Source organism: Hippocampus bargibanti, linkage group LG07, assembly GCF_051943395.1.
Source record: "Hippocampus bargibanti isolate YZ-2025 linkage group LG07, ASM5194339v1, whole genome shotgun sequence".
In the NCBI taxonomy this organism is placed as follows: domain Eukaryota; kingdom Metazoa; phylum Chordata; class Actinopteri; order Syngnathiformes; family Syngnathidae; genus Hippocampus; species Hippocampus bargibanti.
The window spans coordinates 13,817,700-13,845,199 of NC_142740.1; the positions used below are offsets into that span (position 1 = coordinate 13,817,700).

The 27,500-nt window shown below is 40.8% G+C and overlaps 1 protein-coding gene across 1 annotated transcript in view; it reads left to right on the forward strand.

The window, feature by feature from the left end:
- Window positions 1-27,500, forward strand: part of trabd2b (TraB domain containing 2B) — a 59,824-nt gene that overhangs the window by 22,321 nt on the left and 10,003 nt on the right. Inside the window, exons 3-4 of the mRNA XM_089000883.1 lie at window positions 20,844-20,990; window positions 24,154-24,328. Of these exons, the coding sequence (XP_088857009.1) occupies window positions 20,844-20,990; window positions 24,154-24,328 (322 nt within the window). The remainder of the gene's footprint in view (window positions 1-20,843; window positions 20,991-24,153; window positions 24,329-27,500) is intronic.

Here is a 27,500-nt window from a genome sequence, read left to right on the forward strand (position 1 = left end):
AGCGTTCCAGAAAATGCACAAGATGGCGCCCAAGCTCCGTTTGAAATGGGCTGATTTGTCTGCTGGGAATTTGTGTCAAATAGTATCAAATAGTAGTCTTTGTGCAACACACGATTCACCATCACGTTATTTGTGTGTTTTCCTTCTAATTTTGACATCAACACGGATCAACACAAAGTTTTCAGATCAAACAAAGTACCCAAAATGCATTGTGTGTCGCTTTCTCGGTCAGGAATCGTCACCAACTCGAAAACAAGACTTCCTGAATGTTCAGTGTGAGTCTTAAAACGTTAAATATAGCTCTATGCGGTGGAATCTTTGTAAAATACGCTTAGTAGAACTCATTTCAAGTGATTTTACAAATTATGGACACAACTTGTCTGGAGGCGTCGGTTGTCCTTTAAGAGTACAAGTCAAGAAGCGAACAGCAGCATTTTGGACCAACTGGAGACAGTTAATGGAGGATTGGCTGACACCAAAATAAAGCACATCATAATCATCGAGCCATGTGGGATGTGACAAAGGTATTAAATTTTGTTTCTAAATGCTCATGAGGAAGGAGAGGCTTTACTTTTGGCCAATAAATGGCTGGAATTCTTCTGAATTGAACTGCTCTTGATAAAGGCCCAGTTCCAAACCCCAAAGTATTGCCCTCAATAAAGTGGAAAGGTAAGTGAATATTCAAAAAATGTTCCACTGTGATCGAAAATTGTGAAAGTTAGGGACAAAATTGCCAGGCATTATTTTGGGAGAGACCCCGAAGACCTTTGAATAGCTTGGGTTGACACAAACACTTTCTTTGCCTGAAATTGCATTTTTCCCTTCAATTCCTTCTTCTTTCCTCCCACAAAGCTGACACTTAGGACGTCTCACTTATGTGGAAATCTCAGCGGTAAATTGCCTTCATTGCTCTCTCAACACACGCACAAGTGTAGATTTATAGGCTGTTGAGAAATGAAGTCCAACTAAAGTTTGAAGTTAAGTATAAGATCAATGACAAAAATTTGACACATTTGCACTCTTGGTTTGTTTTTGCTAGTGTTGGACCGACACTTCAAAAGTTGGATGTTCCCCACAGTGAGATGCTTTCCATTTTTTTGACATCTTCTACATCTGGCAAGAGATATATCACGTCTTCCATTTATTTTACATTTCGAGCCATGTCCTCCCTCACACTTGGCAAATGACGGGCAACTGCAAATGATGCTGCCTTTACACCAGCTAATGTACATGGGCTAATAATAGATTTAACAGCATACTTGTATTTGTGTGCGTGAGTATTTGGGAGTGTTGTGACACCCACGCTGCACGTCGCAGATTATATTTATGCTCTGTTGCCGAGGCAGCAAGTTGTGTCGGATTAATAGCAATAACTACCGCAGGGGGAAGAAAAAAATCTGAAGAGTTGGGAGTATATTTCCCTGAACAAAAATCAGTCGTGAAGACAGACAACACGCATAGGAGCAAAAGTAATCTTACCTTCAGCCTGGCTGCTGTTTGCTTCCAAATGACCTGCTCTGACCCAAACAAATTCAAAGCGTTGCCCCTGGAAACCGAGACAAGAGACAAAAAAATATATAAAAAATATATATATATATATATATATATATATATATATATATATATATATATATATATATATATATATATATATATATATATATATATATATATATATATATATATATATATATATATATATATATATGGGTGGAATGAGGAGTGGGTGGGGGACGGGGGGGGGGGGGGGGGGTGGAAGAAAATATATCACATTGGGTCGTGAAAAAAAAAAATAGAGCCAAGACGTTTATGACTTCAATGACATCAGCCTGTTAGCAGCGTGATATGAATTTAACTCTGTGGAGGGACTGAAGACAGGTCAACATATGGGCTGGAAATACACTATCGCGCTCCTCTAGTCTAACGCTGATTAGCTGTCGTGTCCTCATAATAGCAGGATTTTGTGTGAGAAAATTAATTCACAAAGGGATGGAATTGGGTGCTCAAAATTTAAAAATAAATGAATAGCTTAATAGCTAGATAGCGGCCTGGTAGTCGAGTGGTTAGTACGCCGGCTTCAAAGTGCAGAGGTCATGAGATGAAGACCCTGTCCGGCCTTCCTGTGTGGAGTTTGCATGTTCTCCCCGGGCCCGCATGGGTTTTCTCCCGGTCCTCTGGTTTCCTCACACATTCGAAAAACATGCATGGCAGGCTGAATTAACATTCCAAATTGGCCCCAGGTGCGGGATGTTCTCCCTGGGCCCGTGTGGGTTTTCTCCAGGTCCTCTGGTTTCCTCCCACATTCCAAAAACATGCAAGACAGGCTGAATACTCCAAATTATCCCTAGGTGTGAGTGTGAGAGTGACTGGTTGTTTGTCTCTGTGTGCCCTGTGATTGGCTGGCAACCAATTCAGGGTCTCCACTGCCTGGTGCCTGAAGATGGCTGGGGTAGACTCCAGCTCCCCTCGCGACCCTAATGAAGAATAAGCGGTACGGATAATGGATGAATGGATAGCTAGATAGACAGCTAGATAGGTAGTTAAACAGCTAAACGGATAGTCGGATAGACGGACAGACAGACAGACAGACAAATCGATACACCAAACATCAATTCAGAGAAGATCTGTGCTAGCATGACGCAAAGCACTTACACTGGGGACTCACTCGTTCTGCTTATATGCCGATAATATAATATAATATAATATAATACAATGTACATATTTTTTGTTTGAAGAAATAAAATACTTTTATTATAGATTATGCACTTATGGTGTCACCGCTGGCATTCCACATACTGGCAAACGTCTCATTTCAGAAGGCAGCGAATGGGAACGATGAGAAGTTGTGGGAGGCAAAATAACAATGCTGAAGTGTCGCCAAAGCCTGTATTTTCTTATCATGGTATTGACAGCACAACACTTATTCGTACACCTCATGAAAGTCGCCATTACCCTTTTTCTTCCTTCACTTTTTAACCTCAATCGCTATTTTATAGGAACACCACCACCTAGTGCGCAGCCAAGAATCATAATAGAAGTTTGTTAGACAAATAACACACCTTCATCGGACACGCAAAGCCACATAAGGATGAAAATACCACATGCAGAAAAAGAGTTAGATAAATAGTTAGCTTCCCAGCTTCTTAGCTAGCTATCTAGTGGCAAAACCCATCGATCTATCTTGCAGTCAGTGGCGGTCCGTGCATTTCACACCTAGGCCTTCAGTGAAGTGCTGCTTAGTCCGACTTGAACAAATATCCCTCGTAATACCATAATTTATGACACAACGGCTGGAGATATCATTTACAAAAGCACCCGCACGCAGTACTGGGCGTGGCATCACCTTAATCGTCTACAACACAGGCTATTTTCCGGAGCAATTACACATCAATAAATCTGCATCAGCAATTAGAAGTTGTCACTATACGTGATACTGCAAGCACTTAAAAAAAAAGGAAATTTAAAATCATTTGTCCACAAAATTTTATGAAGTCCACCAGGAATATGCAATCTTTAACAAGATTTTACGCTAAATTACAAAATGTCAGTTTAATATAAGAAAAACAACAAGACGTTCACAAAACGAACTATTTGTTGAAAATAAAAGTAAACAAATCTTTTTCATTTGTTCTTGAGGCTTGTAGGCTTACCTACATGTGACAGCGAGCTGTCCTCTCCTTCAGCCATTGTGGGTTAAAAAAGCGAGTAGATATACTTGGTTTTTCTGCTAAAGTTTCCGGGTCTGATCTGTTGTAGCTTGGTTGATTTGCATAGCGCTGTCTCCGCTGAGGGCTGAGATAAAGTGAGTATCCAATCACAGGACGCGTACATGTCATGTTCAACGCGAGGCCCTCTAGCTGGCCTTACTGTGCCAACTCGTGATCTGATTGGCTATCGCAACTATATATCAACTACATGTGCCCGTTCATGTACAGCGCACAGACGCCCTCACTGTTGATTCTGAAGGCGTCGGTCAGATTTCATACAGCCTGGCGACACAAGCTAGCTGAATTCTGATTGGATTAAAAACTCTGACCTGAAACTACAACACTGAAAGGAGCATAACCAAATGGATATAATATAACATCAAGAAAACAGTATGCAGAATAATTATATATCTATATTTAGAAAAAAATACTTTTTTAATGAAATTGACTTTTATTATAATTATGATAATGGTGTCTGATTATGTTAGGCCAGCAGAGAAGGCCTTGCTGGCTCTGACGGCCCACCACTGCTTGCAGTAATATGATAAAGTGATGCTCAGAGGGAACTGGGGTGAGATTTGGATTGCATTGAAGAAATATTATGTGTGTTTTAAAGATGCAGACGCCAAAGACACAAACCAAAGTTTTTTTAGAAGTAAAAAAAATGAAGGCGAGTCTCAAATGGTCTTTGGCGATTGTGAACGCATGACTGACTGTGGATGAAATCATTATGATGGATGTCAGTTCGGGTTCGGCTCCTCTGCGGCCTTTCTGCCCACCCAAGAGGACGAGCCGCCAATGCGGCTCTTTTCCCTAAAAAAAACAAATCTATTCCATTTTTTCACCTCCCAGAGAAACAAACATAAATTCGCTTTAATCAGCCATGAGTTCTTCAGGGGCTCATCTGGAAGGAATGTAAATGTAACTGAAGGTATCATAATATTATTCATATGTATATGCGTCCTCTGCATCTTTGATACACCCAAGGACAATTGAGTAGGCTCAGATGAAAACGCGTTTGTTCCAAGTGATATCGAGTCTGGCTCAAACTCCTTAATGTGACTCACAAATCATGCAAGTTATTTCAGCAAATGACTACAATAACGAGAAGCCCTCGGCGCTCCCTTCCTGTCTGTCCTCTCTCCTCCCCACGTTGGCTCCCGTCGCTCCCTGGAAGTTCCTGATGCGGGGAAAAGGTCCTCCTCAGAAAGGAGTTCCAAACCGCAGGAACTGGAACGCCAAACCTAACAGGGTCTGACAGCTCATCGCACTGAGAGGCACTTATATGCGTCTTTAAGGACCGAAACCAGCGGGCCAAATATCTGTTTGCATTGGTTATGGAAAAAAACAAACATCCCTGGAGGAGCTCATTAACTCACTTCTCTTTTTGGAGGGTTTATTTGCTGGTTTTGCACATGCAGGAATGCTTCCAGAGTTGGACAAAAATGCAGTCTTAGGTTGTTCATACAACCAGCATTTGATAGGAAAGGATAAGTGACTCCCTCCTCCTCTATCTCATCCAGCTCCTTCATGGCTAAAACCGTCAGCCTCTGTGCTGTGAGATGAGAAACAGATGGATGGCAGGCGAGTGAAAGTCAAAAACAAATGGGGACAGGAAGAGGAATAAAATGGACATCAGTCAAACGAGTAAGCAGATAAAGGCAGAGTGTAGAGGTCAGGCAGGATGTAAGCGAACACGCAGCTGCCCAGAAATGACAATGGCAATTTATGTGCGTCTATCTGCCGCATACTGACACGCATGCCGTGATGCGCGCTGACATCTTGTTGGCTATTTTGCCAATAGCAAAGGGGAGAATCTAGAACCGTGAGTGATTGGTGATACAAACCATCGCGAACACAAACATGAGGTCCAGATAGCAAGACGTCACTTCTGCGTTTCATTACACAGTAGCCGTTGAACTCGTGTCAGTAGTACTGACACTTTCGATTGTCAGAAAGTCAGAGCCTCCTTTAACAAATCACTTTTTTTAATCTTGATGTGGATTTCCCTTGTTGACAACCCCCCCCCCCCCACCCCATTCACTGCAGTATAAGATGTTTTTTTAAGAAGTAGATATTTAGGGATTAATAAGTACTTCACCGTGCTTATTTCCTTTGGCCCCCCTGTGGTGTTCGAATCACGTGGTAGGATTCAGCTAGTTAGCGTTTTATGCGACATTCCCTTCTTGTGGCTTCCTTTCAGTAGAATCAATATCCTACCTATCTATGTGTTTGTAGAAGTTAAATGTTAAAAGTAGAAGTTAAAGTGTTTATAATTATCATTAGATCAATGCTAATTCACGTTAGCCTATGTGTTTACACGACTGGACATTTTATGTCATTTGCTCTGATTGTGAATTACAGAATGGACCAAAGGTCTATTTATCTCTGCATCTGTCTTGAAGAGTCAGGTGTTTCGAGGTTTATAATTAAGTTCCATGCCAATTTCTTTTAGCCTGTATATGGTGGTTCATATACCAGCATTAAGCTAGCGGATTTTCCTTAGCCAAAATGGTTTGGTTCAACATTTTGGTTTTTGAATAAGATTTATCTTTATTGCCCTAGTATGTAAAAGACGCGAGGAATTTGTCTCTGGTACCATGAACTACTCTAGTTTTGCAGCAACAAGAAACTTCGACAAACAAAGACATTAAGTATAAAGGGTGCTGGCGTAGCAACCAATGATATATGTCTGAACGATTTTAAATGTGAAGCAAAAAGTAAACTGGGGTGAACTAAAAACTAGGATTCAAAAACAAACAAAAATTAACATTTTCCTTGGCAAGATTTCTTGGAAAAAAGTAGTCTGAGCAATGCATATTTATCCTATCGTCCCCATAGATGAATGGCTTTTCTTTGGTTCAGTCTCCCGAAGTAATAATACTTTATTTGATTTCAAAGAGGGACAAAACATGTTGAACATTGGAGTGACAATATTAAGGAGCTGTTTGTCCGTTCCCTCTCACTCCACCCTGACAGTGTTGACTCATTCACTGTTTTGGAGCGTTGCCATGGCCACTTTGGTATAATGAACCCAGGTCGGGGTGGGTGTTGATGTGGAGGATAAAGCGATTCTGCGGTAAAAGAAAAGACATGATCAGGAGAAACGGAGTTGAGCGAGCTAGCTGGCGAGAGTGCTTTGTTTCCACGGAGTCAACATTCTCATCGGGCATGTCCTTGACTTTCTTAGTTTTGCAACGCAAACTATTCAATCTTGAGCCTCTCATGTGTTTGTGTGCGTCTTCTTTTGTAACGGACGCAGCGCGCCAGAGCGTGTGAGTCACAGTCACAGCACAATCATCCCCCTATACATTCTTTTGCTATAATCCCTGAAGTGTGCGAGACATCTGTCAGTGTGTTTGTGCATGAACACGGTCCGTGAAACCACGGCCGCTCACCCGGAACCCATCTGAGTGCACATCAACACTCCCAAAGCTGCTCCTTTTTGATGTGGCTCCATTTTTGATTCAGTTGGCTCTGACAGTTTACAACAACCCTCCACGATGTTCGAGAAATTGTGCGTGTACGCCATGGTGGTACCATTCTCAAATGTGGGGACGTGTATGGAAACTCAAATCCCAACACAGATGCGATGCTAAAACCAGGAGTGATCCAATCCCACTGGTAGTGAGAGTCAGTTGTGCGGCGAGAAAGTTGAAATCAAGATGTGACGAAGAAGATAATATATACAGTATATGTACAGCGCATATATATATATATATATATATATATATATATATATATATATATATATATATATATATATATATATATATATATATATATATATATATATACATCTGTCTTGAAGAGTCAGGTGTTTCGAGGTTTATAATTAAGTTCCATGGCAATTTCTTTTAGCCTGTATATGGTGGTTCATATAGTAGCATTAAGCTAGCGGATTTTCCTTAGCTAAAATGGTTTGGTTCAACATTTTGGTTTTTGAATAAGATTTATCTTTATTGCCCCAGTATGTAAAAGACACGAGGAATTTGTCTCTGGTAGCATGAACAGCTCTAGTATCGCAGCAACAAGAATCTACGACAAACAAAGGCTTTTGAGTTCAAATCAGTGTCCTCCATCTTTAGAGGTTTGATCCGCATGTTTGTTTTGGCCAATATTTTACGTTGGATGCCCTTCCTGACACAACCCTCTGTATTTATCCGGGCTTGGGACCGGCACAATAAGACTTATGTCCCTTTGTGTCTACAGAACAAGCAACTCGCTCAGTATAAGGCTCCTGAACACAAAATGGTCATCGGCACAGCAACATTCAAAAAAGCAAAAACTACACTCCCTCATAATAAAGGTTATAATACATTCCAAAATTGTGAGACAGAGTCAGATTATTATTTTGATTATTAGTGTGGAATGTGATTTAAAACCATTTAAGATTTATTCGGCATCATTGTAATCATCTGGGAATTGTTATGTCATGTTTCTTCTCTCATGCATCTTCATTTATAAAATGTCATAATTTGTACTGCAAACTAAAATGGGATGATTTTCAAAAATAATCACAATTTTTTGAAGAAAAATATATTGCGATTTAACATGATTTTTTTTCAATTCTTTGCATTTTTTTAAACAAAGGATCTTTTTCTTCAATATTTTTGTTTTGCAGATTTTTTTTCAAGTTTTTAAATTGTTATATTTTTTTTATTTCTCCAATTACAAAAAGTCATTTAGATCCCTGGTTATGAGAAGGTTTAGCGTAAATCTCTATAATCCTATCAGGTTAGGGAATACAAATGAAGAGATCTGTGAATCTGTTTTAAGTTGCTTTCAGAACTTGTGTCAAATCATTCCTATTCTATTGGCTGATAATTTCACTTAACCAAAGAAACATGTATCCCCATTTCACATTTTTTGTTTGTTTTCAAAACCACTTTTTGTCGCGCAATCCAGTTCAAATTGTTAAGATGCTTGAGTGTCGCAATGACCATGTCAATCGTCGTTGGTTTGTCTTGCCCAATTTGCACACAACTTGTCGCGTTGTTCCACAAAAGCCATCGTCCGCACCTCTGGCATTCTTCATTATCGGTGTGGTCTCTGAGGATTTGTGGCCCGTTTGAGGGCTGTGTCGCTGTGATGTGCTGACAGAGGGACCGCAAAACAACGAGCATGGCAGCCCAAGTCAGCCCTGTGGGCTATACGCACTGGCACACATAGAAGCATACGTGTTCTCAAACAGATGTGTGGGTGCCCTAATGTTTAAACAGCGCGCGCACACACATTTTCAGCACGCTCGCTGCCACTGGTCGACCTCCTTGCTCACAAGCCCGCATTTAGCTGCGGCTTCGACCCAGTGTTTGCCTAAGAAGAGAGCTTCGGCGCTAAAACGATTAAAGAGAGCAATCACACCGTTGTAATCGTCTTGTATTTCTTCAGAGCGTGCACTTTCCTGGAAGGCTGCATGGCTGCCATCTCTGGGTGGTTGCACATGTCTGTTTTTTTCTGGGAGGGAAGAAAGAATGTAAAAAAGGAGCTGGAAAAGGGGAACATTCAAAGTTAAAACGTATTGCTCGCTGTCTGCTGAAATATGTTTCATCTCTTTCCAAGGCGCCGGGTCTGCCTTTGTCAATCCTTGAAGTCATAAAGTCGTACCTGGCAGTACCTCCTGTTATCAAACGGAATTCGGCAACTGTATTTTGCAAGGTGTATCTCTTGGTATGCATTAAAGAGGACTTTAGGGCCTCCTATATTCATGCCTTGTTTGAGTTTAGGGCAAAACGCGGTCTAACTGTGCACATGAGTGGAGTGCGCCACTGTGGGAGTGAGCACAGCAACTTGCTTTGCGATGTATGAAAAGTACGTAGATTACTATTTTCATGTTTGTAAAAAAAATGGCCAAAACTAATTTGATGGGTGAGATGGGAATCTATTTTTGGTGGGAAATGGATGAATAGTTGGGAGAAGTCAGCCATTGTGACAACCAAAAACAGAACATACAAATGTTTCTAATACCACAGACATATTTTAAGCCAAAGCAAAGCCAAAAGAACTACTTTTCACAAGGTTATTGTCTCCGATTATCGCAGTCTCCCTTGGGTTGACCAAAACACAAGCACTGCCCCATGTGAACAACAAGTGCATTGCATATTTTTCGAAGACTCTTATTACAAGATTAAACAAAAAAAAATGCAACATTAAATGAGATAAGAGAAAATTTTTATATGTAGCTCCTTGATGAATATGTATAATCAAATCAACATTTCCCAGGAAATGCTGAGTGAATACCCACCAAACATTCAAGAAATGTGGATTGATTGTTAAGAAACTAATCTAAGATAAGGTAAGCTAAAATAATAATAATAATAATAATAATAATAATAATAATAATAAGGTAAACTAAGATAAGATAAGATAAACTAAGCTAAGAAAAGATAATTTAAGATATAATAGTTTAAGAAAGTTTAAGATAACATAATTTAAGATAAGATGTGATAATCAAAACAAGATGTGATAATTTAAGATAAGATGAGATAATTTAAGATAAATTTGCAGACGACACCATGGTCATCAGTCTCATCAAAGACGGTGATGAGTCTGCATCCCGACAACAAGTGGAACAGCTGGAGCTCTGGTGCTGCCCTCACAACCTAGAGCTGAACACGCTCAAGACGGTAGAGATGATTGTGGACTTCAGGAAACATCCATCACCACAGCTGCCCTTCACACTATCCAACTGCCTCGTGTCAACCATCGAGACCTTCATGTTGCTGGGAATCACAAACTACCAGGACATGAAGTGGGAGGTCAACACCAACTCCATCCTGAGAAAGGCCCAACAGAGAATGTACTTCCTGAGGCTGCGAAAGAAGCATGGCCTGCCACAGGAGGTGCTGCAACATTTCTACACGGCTGGCATCGAATCCATCCTGTGTTCTTCCATCACCGTTTGGTTCAGGGCCGCCACAAAAATGGACAAAATCTGACTTCAACAGACAGTTATGACGACGGAAAAAGATCATTGGCACCGCCCTACCCACTCTCGAGGACTTGCACACTGCAAGAATTCAAATAACGGCGCGGAAAATCCTACTGGACCCTCCGCACCGTGCCCACCACTTTTTCCAGCTACCCCCATCAGGCAGGCGCTACCAATCCATGCGCACCTAATCCAGCAGACATTTAAAGAGCATCTTCCCCCAAGCTATTAAGTCTCTAAACAGTAACCCAAATAGAACTGTATAGTACCTCCATTTTTCGATGATATTAGTGCCGCGTGCTCTACCGGAGACAAATTCCTCATAAGACAAGATAAGATAAGATCAGAGGCCCATTATATAGGCCATAGCCTATATAATAGTCCTACAATGGGGACATTTGCAATCGTTGTGTATTTGTTGTGGATGTGGAACATTTTTCTCTCCCTTAAAAGGGATTCAACAGTAATCCGTTGGACGTGACTGGCGCATAACGTTAGAATGACGTAGGGGCGTTGACTTCAGTCACCTGGACCTTTTGCAGGTGATTATGTGGCGTTCTCACATTTCAGTCACACCTTACGATGTTGACTTTGAAAGGGGGAGAAATCATTCTTTGGGGAATGATTGCATCCAAAGTTGTAAGCCCAGGCAAAGCTGAAGGAGATAAGAGAGGGCGATGTTGGAATGTTTAAACACGTGCCGACATTTTTCATCTGGTTTGGATACGATCACGTTGTTGTATTCAATGCGATTTTTTTTTCTTACAGAGGAAAAAAAAGGCTGTGTGTGAAATGTATTGAGATTAGTGGAAGCCACGAAGTTCGTGATGGACTACAAGCTTTAAGATAAGGTGAGAGCGAAGTAGGAAGGATGCCTAAATCCCAACATGAGGGAGCAGAAGGTTTTTAGGAATACTCACCATGTCATATGTACAATTTCAGTTCTTCTTTTGAACAACTTATTCGGAATACTATCCCTCCAGTTTGCTTTTGCGTTTGTTTGTCTAATGAGATCCTTCGGTGAACTGGAGTGTAGACCAGATTGGATCTGGGCCGGCTGAACACGAAATATGGCTACCAATTTGTTATGTACGGAAGTTGAAATACTGTGTAGTAAGTGTTGTCTTCTTCCCAAAAAATATTTGTTTATTTATTACAGTTTTTTTTTAATGTTGTTAGATTATGATTTTTTTAAGATTAAATCTTGTTTTTCTTCCGGTTGAGTTCTTCATTTGTGTCGTCAAAATATTCAATCATCAGCAAGTAAGGTGATATACAAAAAAGAATATTTATTATTCAGCCAGAGCACCGAGCAAGAGAGAGACAAAGGGACCACTGAAGAAGGGGGAGACTGTTTCCCCAACAGATGTTATTTATACCTTAGCGGGAATGACCTCATTTCAAAGGGAGCCAATCGGCTGTGACTTAAGGCATGGCACATTAGACATTAAACATGATATGAGTGTATACACTACAAATACATGAAGTTATAAGGCAAACTATACTATATATATATATATATATATATATATATATATATATATATATATATATATATATATATATATATATATATAACGGGGGCGCGGTCGGCCCCCACCTGCACCTGCACAGGTGCTGGTCATTTCCAATCAGTGACACTCAAAAGGACCCCCGGCACGACCATTCGGTGTCGGGCAATTGTTAAACGTCATTGTATGCTCTTGAACACATTGTATGCTGTTGTATGCAATTGCATGCATTGTGTGCAGTGCATGCGTTTGTTTGATCTTGGCGGACTTCTAATCTTGGTTTTCTTTTGATATTTGTATTTTTTTTCCGTTCAGAAGATTTTGATGTTTTACATTTTGTTCCGGCTGACTTTATTTTAATACAATTTGTCAAACACAACCTCCTGCTCCCTCCTGCCTGCTTTTTGGGATCCGCACCCGCCATCACCACCTTGCAAACCGTGACAGTCACAGTGCCACAACTGGCCAAAAGAGCCAGCGAACGCAAAGCTGCAATACTCACTGACATTTTTATAACGTGTCAAAACTGTTAAATCGTTGGTGTGTATAAAATGATTTCTGTTCGGCCTCTTCAGAATAGCTGCTGAGCGAATCAAGCAGATCTTAGGAGTGTTTATTAGGCGTTACAAGAGTAAAGTAACCCCAGAGGAAGTATTTTCAAACCGACCATTTTAGGTTAATGCCTGCAAATGCAAGCAATTTGTTTGGCTACTTTCAATACGGTTGTCAGAACGATCTCAGTGTTTTATATTACTGTGTTACAGACTTCACCACTTAGGAAATTAATTGGCTCAGGAAGAAATTTCTTAAGTAGAACAATTTTTAAGGAGGGACGCATTTTCAATGTAAATGCCCTAATCCGTTTGAAGAACCCCCAAAATTCGGACATAAAGATTTTCTGGATCATAAAAATGCGACAAAATACAGAACGAATACAGTATTTTCCGGTGTATAAGGCACACCCAAAAGCCTCCATTTTCTTCAAAAGATGGCCCTGCGCCTTATACACAGGTACATCTTATATGTGAAGTCGTATTGAGGCACAACAGGTTTCCCAACTACTGTCAGCTGCCACTGATTCCATTTCTCCCTGTAGAAGTTACGCGTAACTCCAGCCTCTAATGAAGCAGCAGACAATGTGGGTGTGTCTTATATTTGGAAAACTTTTATATGTTTATATATTATATTTGAAAATCTTTTGTCAGTTATTGAAGTTATTGCGTCTTATATTTGGAAAAAGTTTGAAAATACACCATTCATTGGAGGTACGCCTTATACTCCGGACAGTTGCATCATCGCGCCTTATGCACCGGAAAATACGATACATGTTACAATTATGGTAGATTATTGCACAAAAAGAGAGTTCTGTCTGTATTAGTTTAATAATTATAAGGATTATTTTTATCCAGCCATCCATATGTATTATCATTGGATTGGACTTGCCTTTATTCGTCTCGCAGTGGAGAAATTTACATTTCACATCAGCAAAGTTCTGAAAGGAATGAAAGTAGAAAAACAAAATACAGGAGCTGCTGCAAAGGCAGCCACTCTCGCCAGTCAGAAGTTTTCATGGTCAAAGACTTCAAGAATTTGGTCATTCAAAGTCAACGTGATGTTGAACGGTTTCATCGATGTGAGGGTGACAGTTGGACAGAAGCCTTGCAGGGATACATGATGGCTAGCTCGAGAAGGCAGAGAATGCGTGTTGGACCAAGTTGACTCCAAGACATTTGCTCTTCGGGGGCGGGCCACCCATCCGGCTTGAAATTCCATCTCTTGGTGTTAATAAGACACATGTGCATCTGTTTAAATAGATGCATTTCAAGTACGACGTGTGCCACCTCACCAGATATCAGACTTGTTATTGAAAGGCGACAAAGATAGCGGGATTTTGCATTGTCATTCTCACTCCTTTTTCCAATTTACAGATGTCAGTCAGACTTTCATGTGAGGGAGCAGCTGTGAGCCGCTTCTGTGGGGATCGAGTGGTACTTTATTACGTTCTGTTTTCTTGGGGTAGGGGGGTCTGGGGTCAGGAAAGCCAGGATGACTGGCGCGGTGGAGACCATGCCAAGTCAAACAGTGGGGTTTATTTGTAGACAAGTTTGCAGAGAGCTGGGGCAACATCCAGCAAATTCCCACCCTCGTCATTCCCACTCCCCACCTCACTCACTGCCCTATGAAGTAGCGGAATGGGAGGCCGAAGAGCACTGGGGTAAAAGAGTGCCAATGGGGGGGCTCATGCAATTGCAAGGTACATGTGGAGAGACGGGAAGGATGAGAGCGGAGGTCCAATTGGGGGATATCTGCCATGATTAGACCCTCACGCCTCCCTCTGCCAGGGATTGAAGGAAAACGGAAGAGAAATAAAACTTGGCTTTTCTGTGGAAGCTGCCAGCAGCAGGCCTCTGCCACCGGGATTGTCCTCGTGGTAATCCCTGGATTTCCTCCTCTAAAACAGAAGGTTGAGTAGGCACAGCGGTAGAAAGCTGGGAGAATTTACGCCGGGGTCCGTTTGCGACAGCGTCGGCATTAAAGGGTGGTGGGCGTGGAGGGGAGTATAGAACGAGGAAGGGGCGGATGACTCAATGCAAGGCCCACGCCAGATGGGATGAGTTGAAAGTGCTGCTTACCTTCAAACAAGCGAGTCAAGTCCACATGCCGCAAGGCGCCAAGAGGCTGTAAAAAGTTTCTGGCGAGGTTCCGATGCAGGGGAGACGTTCAAAGATTGTCTTGAAAAGCCCCTGACAGCTGACACGGATCTCCCGAAGAGACAAAAACCCAAGATCCTGGTGAGGAGCCGCTGATAAAAGCCGATGAGACAACGGCGGATCTCTTGGACCCAGACTGTTCGCATGACTTTGATGAGCTCTTAGGTGACACCAGCACTTCCTCTGCTTAATGTATTCGAGGTGCTTCTGCTTCAAGAGTAAAAGATCAGACAACAACAGGTGTTTAAAGCCCTCAATGCCCCCCTCTTTTGCCACCGTAGATTGTACATGAAGTCATGTGAGAACCTCCAGGTTTGATGGGATCGGCTACAGGCGCCTTTTAAGGCATCCGCTTAGTAGGAAATCGGGATGGTATGCTTGGAAAGACGTAGGACTCTGGGAACCTGATTTTACTAGAGTCAGATTTACGTGGCCAATTTTTTGACTTAAGAATTGCAAGGCGTGCAATACTTCACAAAACGTACATAAGGATTTGTTGAAAGTGTGAAAAGTGAGAAAGTAGGGTTAGTTTGATAAATTTAGGAAGGAGGCGTGGGTGAATTACAGATCATTGCAGGTGAATCATTGGCTTTTATTTTCGATTATTTCAGAAAACTAGATGGAAACATTTTCTACAGGTAATCCAGTTATTGTGCCTCCCACATTCCTAAAAAAACATGCATGGGAGGCTGATTGAACACACAAAAGGGTTCTTAGGTGGGAGTGTGAGTGTGAATGATTGTTTGTTGAACCCTGGACCTCTGCATTGTAAGGCAGTTGAGCTGACCAGCCGAGACACGTCTGAATAAATAAATGAATATATAATCATCTTAACCGTTTTTTCAGGAATCTCAACAATGCTGTATTATTTGTCCCTCTCGCGCACATCTGATCATCACAGCATGGTTGGAAAAATACTGGCTCAGTGTGAATGTCCTTTTAAAGCATGGTGTCAAAGTCAAGGCCCAGAGGCCAATTCTGGCCCGCCACATCCTTTTATTCAGCCCGTGAAAGCAAATCAAACGTGTAAAATTCCATGATGCTTGCGAATGTCCGAACCAAAATTTCAATGTCCAATGTAAACCACTAAACATTGTTCTTGACTTCAGATTTTAAACCAGTTATTAATTAATTTGTCTGATGAAACATTCTAATGGCATTCTAATGGCTTTCCCAAAATCATAACGGCCCCTGAGAGGAAACCGTAACTGCAATGTGGCCCGCGGGAGAATATGACTTTGAAACCCCTGCTTTAACATGTTTCCTTCGCGCTGTGGTCATGCTGGGAATGGACAATACTTTACACACAAGAGGTTTTTGGAGCTGCTGGGAACCGGGCACCGATATCTCCTATTCTCGGAACTGCCCTGGATGCTATTTCAACTCCTTACCCTCACTCGAGCCCTGCAGGGTGGGGCGAACCAAAACCCCTCATCACCACCCCCTCGCCATCCACCCACATTGGGACACACCACGTCTACAGGGTCAGGGGTCCATCAAAGCCTTTTCAAGCCGTGAAACACAAGCGGGCTCTCCGGGGAGGTGAGAGCGGCCAAGGGGAACGCACCTCCCTCCTTTTCCTTATTGGCGCCTGATTAAATGACGGCAAGATAAAAAAAAGGACAAACATGCAGAAAAGATTCTCATTGAGCTCGGAGGGTCCCGTGGTGGCATCACCAAAGGAGTTTGAATATATCCGTGATGATGATAACAAGAAGCGACCGCATCCACGTGATTTAGGGGCCTCCCGCTTGAAATGCAGACCACATTCTGCTGTTGCATTGTCGCTTTTGAGACCAAAAAAAGGGAAGAACGTCTGTGATCCGTTTCTGCTTTTAGAAAATTCATCGACAATCAGCAAAAGAACCTGCGCTGTTGTTGAAGGACCGTATTTTCTGCACCGTGGGGTGCTTCGGATTATAAAGCGCACCTTCAACGAATGGCCTACTTTATTGGTTTAACAAAAAGCCTCAGAAGCATAATGTCCTTAGAAGTCTTGCTTGACTCTTCATTCGTTTTGTCAGTCATGGGATGGATGCACATGTCAATTAGTCTCGGGTAGAACTGTTTTTATTGACAATTGGTTCCTGCTAATAATCAATACAATAAAATACAATACGATACAATACAATACATATTGATTTATATCGCGCTTTAACAACAGCTGAAGCTGTAACAAAGCGCTTAACATAGACAGAATCCGAATCAGAATAAGAAAGTCTTTAATCGTCCCATAACAGGGAAATTTGCAGTCCATGGCAGCAATTTGAAAGGGAGGCGGGGGGTGGAGGAAAGATAAAAACAAGATATTCTAAGCATAATAAAAATTGTCAGAAGACTGAGGTGTATACTGTAACTGTGCAAGAACAGCTAATATATACAGGAAATAAAGCAGTGACAAAGATAGTAGAAAGCGCCAGGGAGTGAAACCAAGATCAAATCGAAATCATGCTGAGTGCCAAAGAGTATAAGTGGGTTTTAAAGATGGGCAGTGAGGGGGCTTGCCAAATGTTCAGTGGCAAGTCATTGCAGAGAGTGGGACCAGCAAAGGAAAAGACTCGATCCCCTCTGAGCCGCGCCGTTTAGTTTTTGGCATATTTAACAATGTCTGGTCAGCAGGAAGGTATGTAGGGGTGGATGAGCTCGGAGTGGTCAGGAGGAGCGAGGCCATTTAAATATTTGAAGACAAATAAATAATAAGATCTTGAAAACAACTTTAAAATGTATGGGGAGCCAGTGAAGGGATGCTTCAGTTGGAGTTATGTGCTCCCTCTCACGTGTACCAGTCAAGAGGCGAGCAGCAGCATTCTGAACCATCTGGAGATGCTTCATGGAGGATTTCCAACTGGGAAACAACTAAATGGGGAATATAAAGAAACTGTCACACCATTTATAAGGCGCATCGGATAATAAGGCGTGTTGAAGTTTTTTTTCGGAGAATTGAGTACCTTGAGGTGCGGCTTATAATGCGGAAAATAGGGAAACTATCCAAATGTGTGAACTTTGGCAAAATAACTTTTGATGAGCATCACACGCACAAAATTCAGAAAATGGAGGCTCCAACATCCAACGCAAAAGCAAGAAAAGTGAAATCAGTAAGCGTAAGGCCTCTGCTTGTTTTCTTGCACCTGATTTAGATCACAGCCAGCATGTGTGCAAAAACCACCAACCCAAATTCTGGACCACTTGGTAATCCTACAAGATCATCATTTCCATCTGTGCAGCATATGCTCCCCTCTTCAAAAACAAGCCTTACATCATATTGTACAATTCGGTCACATTTTACTGTCTCTTTTAGTCATTTTCAATGCCTTATCTTGAGATTTCACGGAAAGCATCAAGGGGGATGCAGACTTATGTGTATGTGTACATGCAGGGACTTTTTTTTCAACTTTGACTTGATTTTTGGCCATATGCAGTTTGCCACGTCCTTGAGTCTGATGGCTAACTTGATCCTGAGTTCACTGCCAAATATTTCATATTTTTGAGGACAATCGTTAGGAATTGATGTAAATTTCATTTAATGCAAATGGTTCTTAAATATTTATGATGCATGGCTCCATTGATGATTGGTTGTATTACAGGACTAAGATCTTCTTTTCCTTTCGGCTTTTCCCTTCAAGGGGTTGCCACAGCGAATCAGTGTCCTCCATCTTCAGAGGTTTGATCGCATGTTTGTTTTGACCAAGCTTTTATGCCGGATGGCCTTCCTGACACAACCCTCTGTATTTATGCATGCTTGGGACCGGTACAAGAATACTTATGTCCCTTTGTGGCTACAGAACAAGCAACATGCAAGTTACAAAAAAAACACCTTGCAACAGTAAACACCTTGATGAGCAACAGCCATAAAAGTTTAGTAAAAAGATATCACCGCTGACCCAAGTAGGGATTTTGACATGGAGAAGTGTGATGTGTCGACTTTTACAGCGTGTTGAGAGCAGAAACAGTAGTACGGACATGTACCATTTTAAACTTCTCCTGGCGCTCCTGATACCCATTTTTGCCAGTGAATTGTAGGACTAAGATAATACTAATAATCACAATAATAATCATCATAATATTAATACCAAAAAGAAGAAGTATTGAAATCATCAGTGTGCCTTTGACGATCCAAATTAATTCATTTGAAGCTTTTCTTTGAAACCTTTTTGGATTGGATTGGATTGGATTTGCCTTTATTAGTCTCACAGTGGAGAAATTTACATTTCACAGCAGCAAAGTGATTGCAAAGCAATTGCAGCAAAGTGGTTTTTTTGCATGAAGCTGAAAATTAGTCATTAATATGGGAATTATTGTGTAAATTATTCATTGAATAGGATTAAGGAATTACATTTTCCCACTTTCTTTAGAAGCAAAAAAAGTCTACATTTAAATGAATTGTGATTCAACTGCTGGTTTGGCCTGCAACACGGCAGAAAATTAAAGTAATATTTTCCAGGACATCAATGTGAGTAGAACAGTTCATGAAAACAAATGACATAATAAACATATTGATTAAATATTTTTGTTCAGAAGGCCAAATCTAAACAAAAGTGATTTAAAAAAAATTACTCATGTCTCCAGACCATCCTTGCAGAATTTTACTGTAGCGGTTTGGGTAAGAGGCACTCTTTTTGAAAATGCTTTTGTACCGGCTCTCATTACAATTGTGCAGCTGTACCTAATGATGTGTCCGGTGGGTATTCAGTACGGTTGTGAAAGCAACATGTAATTGTGTAAATTACGGCTTCGGGCTAAATCCGTTGAGCAGTATCAGACCGATGCGAATCATCTACATTCTCAACACTGAGTTTCTTGGACGGCTCTTGGCCTTCCGCAGCCAACTGAGATTTGAAGTTATGACGAGATGAGTCATTTGGCGTAATCAAGTCAGTTTAGGTGCAATGTAGAAGTGTGTGAAAGGGCTTCACGTGGGCCTCCGGTTCCTGGAGGGGAGAGCAAAATGGCCCTCAACCGACTTTGACCCACATGTCAGACCGATTGCATGTGGCGTGGCGCAGCAGGAGTCGGTGAGAGGCGGTGGGGGTGGAGCTGGGGGGGCTCTTCGATTTGACCCATCATGCAGAGTCACCGCGGCTGAACGCCGGCTGCATGCAATAAATTCGCTTTAAAGAGGGTTTACTTTTCCTATTAATGGCCGTTGTAGATTTATTACGCCCCTGGTGGCAGTGAGAACAATTTCAAAGACCTCTCTCCAAACGTCGTCCACCCTATACTAGAAAAGCACTGGTGTATATTTTGAGATGGTACTTTACCTGCAGTTGACCTCAAAATAAGTGACATTACAAATTATAAATGACAGTCTCTTTTGCGCAGCACTGTATTTAAATAAAATAATGATAATATTATCGATCCATCCATCCATTTTCCGTTCCGCTTATTCCTCATTAGGGTCGCGGGGGGTGCTGGAGCCTATCTCAGATCTCTTCGGGCACGAGGTGGGGGACACCCTGAACTGGTTGCCAGCCAATCGCAGGGCACACAAAGACGTACAACAGTCACTCTCACACTCGCACCTAGGGACAATTTGGAGTGGTCAATCTGCCTGCCATGCATGTTTTTGGAGTGTGGGAGGAAACTGGAGGACCCGGAGAAAACCCACGCGGGTCCGGGGAGAACATGCAAACTCCACACAGGGAGGCCGGACCGGGACACGAACCGGCGACCTCTGCACTGTGAAGCCGGTGTGCTTAGTAGTAGTAGTAGTATTGTTATCATTTTTAGTTCTATATTATTATTATTATTATTATTATTATTATTATTATTAAATAATAAATAGTGAATTATTATTACAAAAGAAGTAGTAAATGACCCCCATGTCCCTCCAGCCCTTCGTCTCACCTGGAATAAGAAAATTAACTTTTATCTCTTGTGATAAATTGTTTGGTCCTTACTACCTACAATAAAAATTACTTCAGAAAACTGATCAGCAGCTGAAAAAAAATGTGGTCACCTTTTTTTGCATGCAACTTTCCCACAGGTGCTATTCGCCTTGAACCAAACCCTATTGCAGCACGAGGGAGTCCGAGCGGGCAGTCTACAGGGCGCCTACACCACCGAAGACCTCATCACACATTACAACTGTGGGGATCTCAGCTCCATCATCTTCAACCATGACAACTCACAGGTCTGCACGCTCCACTCATTATAATCCATGTTATATGGGGCATTTTATGAAAATGTTCATCAAGAAATATTAAGAAATGTTTGAGATAATACCTAGGTGGCCGAAAAGTTGTTCGGCATCCTTTACATGTGGATATCTTTCTTTGCATGTGTCAAAAGTTTACATGCCCCGTTTCAGATCCAAATATTTTGCAACATTAAAAATTAGACCAAGTTAAATAATTTCAAAATGTGTTCCACGATCAAAGTGAACAATGACATGAACCAAAAATAAAAGCTTTAACGAAGGGACATAAAAATCATGTTTTGTCGGTCAGTGGAAACCAATGTTTAACAATTTATTTAAAAGTGCAAAGAAATATATTTTAACAGGTTACGATAAGATAAAAAATATTCACTGCAATTAAAAACAGTGTTTACAAAGGTCTATTCGGTTAGTGAGTCCGATGAATTCTGTGCGAAAAGATATGCAGAGTGCCGATGAAGAGCAGCTGGAATAGGAGACGATACTTCCAAAACAATATTTACTCAAGCGCCCATTAGCCTTGAACAATTTCAACAATCATATGACCACTAAAATGGCTTAAATTGAAGTTTTGCAACAAAATAAGAGTTAACTTGTCTACATGTATTAAAATACATACGATAGACTGTTTACTGAGGCGGCTAATTAGCTAACATGGCAAACCTGACTTTGAAAAGAAGTAGGCATTATAATGTTTTTTTTAGAAATTAAGCATTTTAATGCTGTACTAAAAGTGTGAAAATGTTGTTTTTGTTCAACAAAATATCTCAAAATACTTTGTTATACATATAGATGTGGCGTCATTTTGATAGTTTTAGCTAACCGCCATCCTATTGTTCGCATTTGAGACTGGCCCATGCCATATTGGAGCTGGAGCTGTTTTATTTTATTCTTTTATTTTTTTATGAAAACATTGTTGTTTCAGTTAAGTAGCTCCAATGTGAGATGGATAAATCATGTCCTCAACTTTTGGTTTTGTTTTCAAGGCAAAAACAAAATAACTGCAACACAATCAGATTGACCTCCGCATCAGAACAAAGGTGGATCATTTCTGAGCTAGTGCCTGACCACCCACACACGCAGTCTAGTTTTTTTTTTGCTTATTTTAAACACAAGCAGAAGCTGACCACACACAAAAACAACATGAGAATTTTATTACCCTTTGAAGGCAACCAGGCATCTCTAATTCAAAATGTATGCAAATGTCATGAGATTCCAGTCCATCTGTGAAGCATCTTAATGTCAAAATACAGTTTGCTTTCTTTAGTAGTGGTGGTGGGGACGGGTGGAGGTCTAAACTTGTACTGTCGTATAACACAGACATTGATTAAAAAAAACTCAAGGGACATGAATCAGGAAGCCCTGAGCCAAGAAATTGTTGACGGTGAACAAAATAGCTTACATCATTTGACAAGACACAATAGTAAATCACTGCTTCAAAAACATGCAGCACACACACACACAAAATGTCATCAGATCTTGACACAATCCCTAACTCACCATAAATTAGGTTCACCGGACACATTAAACCCAACACACAATGTAACCTTAGCTTTACAAGTTATTCACGCCGGAGACCCGCAGGAAAGTGTGAAAGGAAAAAAAATCTCCCTGGCCCCCCTCGCGTCACTTTTGTAGTCTACGTCCATTCGTCTTTCTAACTCGATCGGCCCCCAAGAGCTTGTTTCATCGCCCCTTTCACTTGAATGGCCCGTCGGTGGCGTCCTGTTCTTTAAATCTGAGCAATTGGGCCATAATGAATCGACATGTACTGGAGTTTTGCAGCACATGTTAGAGCGATCAGACCCCCGGAAAGAGAGAGAGGGAGCGAAAGAGAGAGTGATAAAGAGAGAGCAAGAGAGAGAGGGAGAGAAAGAGAGAGAGAGAGGGAGAGAAAGAGAGAGAGAGTGATTTCACGTGAAGAACTGCAGGTGGGAAACTGATTGGATCCAAATTGGAGACCTCTAACATACCATCTGGTACACTGAAAAGTGATAGGTGCAATTGGACAACATTTTTAAAGTGTGTATTTCACATTTCCATATCTCCATCCATTTTCCGGTCCGATTACCCTCACAAAGGTCGCAGGGGGTCATGAAGACTATCCCAACTGTCTTCAGGTTCGGATGTAGGTAATACATTAATTAATAAAAGCTGTTGGCGTAAAGTCAAAAAGATGGAGGCTAAATCGCTAACAGTGTCAAATCCAAACACACGAAACACATTTGCCTTTACGGCAAAAATTGTCCGTCTCTCATCGTCAACTCTTTCGCATTTCATTTGTCTTACTGAGGCATCATGGGAACTTGACGCTGTGTTCGCCTCGGTGATTCATTGCTCTTAAACAGCATCATAAAGTGTCACGTTGTGAGTGCAGACCGCGAACCTCGTGTCAAGTTAAACACCTGAGACTCATCGGCCTTTTGCCCTTTTTATGTTGAAACCAATTTTTGTTGTCCTGGACGATGGTGCTGTCATAGCTATGCATTATCTGAAGGCGTGCATAAAAAAAATTATATATATATATATATATATATATATATATATATATATATATATATATATATATATATATATATATATATATATATTGTAATCAACAACAGCTATTTTGGCTCAAATCCAGTTCAGCCAACGACAATGTTGCCGCCGATCACAGCAAACCAGCAAAAGTAATCCTCAATCGTATATACCTTTTATACATATGATTTTATATAAATGAAATGTATTATTATTATTATTATTATTATTATTATTATTATTATTATTATTATTATTATTATTATTGTTGTTGTTGTTGTTTATTATTATTATTGTTGTTGTTTATTATTATTATTATTATTATTATTATTATACGGTCGTACTGATAAATGCATAACGTGTGCATCCGCGTTAAGCTGCGTGCATTTCCGCTTGTTAGCGTTTTTTAGATGGGAATTGTAATAATTTATAAGGGCAGCTATTAGCTAAAGTTGACAGGTATGTTATATAGATATATTTTTATATATATTTCATTTTTATTTTATTTTTTATTCACCACCGTAATGCACCAAAATTTACAATATGCCAATGGACTGAGAAAATCAGTGTATGTCCTTTTCAAAATGCCCACTTTGAATGCCTTTTTTCCCCCACCCAGCTGCCCCACTTCATTAACAGCTCTCTGCCAGCTCATGAGCGAACTACTGCGCAGCAGATCGACAGCTACTTCCGCCAGGAGCTCATCTACAAGCGGAACGAGCGCATGGCTCACCGTGTATCTGCCTTGCTACAGAGAAACCCCAACCAGACCTACTTTTTCGCCTTTGGCGCAGGTGAGATGATCGGCATGGAGAAATCATCAACCAACAGAATCTCTCAGTCTTCATGTGTGTTTATGTTGAACATTTTTTTAAACCAGAAAAAAATAAGAACTAAATAAAAAAAAGGATGATAGTAATAACAGACAATGGCTCCTAGACCTCTGGTACACACGCGTGCAGTCAGACGCTAAAATTGCAGGACTGAATAAATTGCTGTTTGTTTCAATTAGCATTCCTAGCTAATGCTGCTAACATTTCCTGAGTTGTTTGTCCTAAGGAATGTGTGTGTGTATGTGTGTGTCTGCGTGTGTCTGCGTGTGTGTGTGTGTGTGCGTGTGTGCGTGTGTGTGTGTGTGTGTGTGTGTGTGTGTGTGTGTGTGTGTGTGTGTGTGTGTGTGCAAAATTCTGCATGTGTGTGTAAGTGTGTGTTTGTGAGTGTGTAAGTGTGTGTGTGCGCGTGCATGCGTGCGTTTACATAAACATTTGCGTTTCCACAAGCAGGTGGTAAAATGCTTGTGTAGTGCGCTGTGAGGAAAACCGTTTGAGCATTTATTTGATATCAAGCTCATGTCTCTCACTTGTATGACAATTTATCGAACTAGCAAACCAACTATGAGAACTTTTAGCAAGAACTAACCGTTCCGCGCCATACCAGGAGAATAGCTCAATGCTACAATTAAAGAAAAAGTATGAATGGGCATTTTGGTGTGATTAGATATGAACTAATGGTCAAGTAATGACAACATACAGTATGTGCGTTCAGACACAAACATTATGACCACCGTTTGATATCCTGAATTCCATCTATTCATTTTCTGATCCGCTTTATCCTCACAAGGGTGGAAGGTTGAGAGAGGTGCAGTGATAAGAAAAATAACCCGATAAATGTTTTAAAAATGTGCCTTTCTCAGGCCCGAATCACTTCCTGTCTCGTACTTGTTGTTCCCTTTACGGTCCAGTACAAGTCCCCGCTGTTTGTGTCTCTAACTAGCAATGAAGTTTTATCATCCATTTGATACCACGAAAGCACCCGTTGACAAATGACATTAGAAGTAGTGAAATCCCGTCTGTTGGTACTTAAATGACTTTATTGCATGAACCGCAAGACAACTTTGGCGGTTTAGAAAGGGGGAATTAAAAAGAAATGTCGTAAGAATTGAGGGCTTAACCAGACATGCTCAAGAATGTAAAATAGCCAGCGTGCGCGAAGGTTTCTTGATTTTTTTATAGTTACCTTGGGTACATTGTCGTTTCCAACATTGTAGAAACAGTTTAGGGAAGGGCCCCTTCCTTTATTGTTCCAGTGTGACTGTGCCCTGCTTCACATGGACTGGACCAATACTTATCTCTCATTGCCGTTTCAGTGTGAGTCCAATCGGGCAAAGCAAAATTGACTGGACTCCGGGCAGCACTCGGTTCACAGCAGTTGAGGTCCCATTCGGGTTTTTTTTTCTCATGTGACGAGGCAAGCATGAAGTGGCTCTGATTGGAAATCCATTTTTTTACCCTCATGATTTGATCCATTTAAATTCATATTTCATTTTGGCACCACCGCTTGAAGAGTCTGACCGTGAAAATACACATGCGGGCCTGCATGTACTTATATGTAAATATGACAGAGCTTATAAACGTTTCATGCTCATCTAAGTTCCATGCGCACAATTTGATGGGCAACATATGAACCTCCGGGAAGAGAGCTAACTGCGGACTAATTTTAACTCGTAGCGAAAAGGATCATATTTTTTTGAAAGAATACCTTTCTGACAGTGTCAATTGCGTGAAATTGCACAGTCGCCAAACAGTCTGCATACTAAGCACTGATAGCGCTTCACTGACCGTTTCACTCGAATGTTTCTTAGTGTCACTCGTCTATTGAGGATTTCGCTGGTATTGCAGGATGTTGTTCTCCGCTTGCAGATTGTTGAAAAAAATAAAATAAAAAAACAACACATTTTAAAGAACACGCGTAGCCGGTGGTTACTCATCTAGGGCGGCACCGATTTTGGTTTCCCGCGGAGCCCTCAGACATGATTTGTGTTGCTGTATTTTTTTTTATTATAGTTTCTTATGTTTTGCAAGAAAGTCGGCCATAATATTTTAAAGACGTGCCACTTCATATCGTCAACAACATTTAGATGGTACTTCTTTACCAGAGCTTAATTTATTATTAAGTACTGCCTCACCTCAATAACAAGCACATCTAAAAATACCACAGGGTATTGAACGGATTAGAACAAGACAATATATATATATATATATATATATATATATATATATATATATATATATATATATATATATATATATATATATATATATATATATATATATATATATATATATATATATATATATATATATATATATATATATATAATATAAAACTGGGGGAAAAGGTCTGTGATGCCTTATGGTCTTATTGTCAAAAAAATCTGCTTCAAGACGGTTTCGACAACTGCTCGTGTCAGTTTGCTTTCAAAGTAAATATAAAACAAAAAGAATTACAATTTGTCGATTTTAAACAACCACACATTGCCTTTGGAAAGTCCATTTTCTTTTGCCAACAAACAACGCCAAAGGGATATGCTAACAATTAGCATTGCTACTTTGTTGTTTCTGCCAAAAATAAAGAAATAAATCTGCAATAGCGATTATCCAACCACACAGTGGAAAGCAAGGATTTGATTGCTTGCTTCTTCTTATCTATGCGCTATTCCGACTGTTTTCATTATTTAATGGTGACCAACAAAATATATGAAAAGAGGTTTGAATGTCCTCAAACACCACCAGGCCCAAACAGGACCGAATCTCATTTTCCACTTCTTCCTGCCTTCTTCCTTATGCTGTCTCTCATGCACGAGGGCAAAAAAGCGGCGTCTTGTTCTTTGTGGTGTGCAGCGGGATTTCGTTTTGCCAGCTCTCAGGCTGCCGCCTTATTGAAAACATCCCGTGGAATTTTCTGAAGCAGCCGCAAGCCGAGACACTGCTTTGCACAGTTGCCGTACGTGTACGCCCGGGCAGGCCAGTCATGTGATGCGTGAGCATTGCCAAGAAGAGTTGGTGCTCTCCAAAATACACATGTAGGTTTGTTTGTATGAGCCACTTCCATTTCCATTCCCAAGAGCTGATTTTTAGTGTCAAACCTCCGCGACGCTGACTTGCGGGGGGGACCATCATGCGGGTG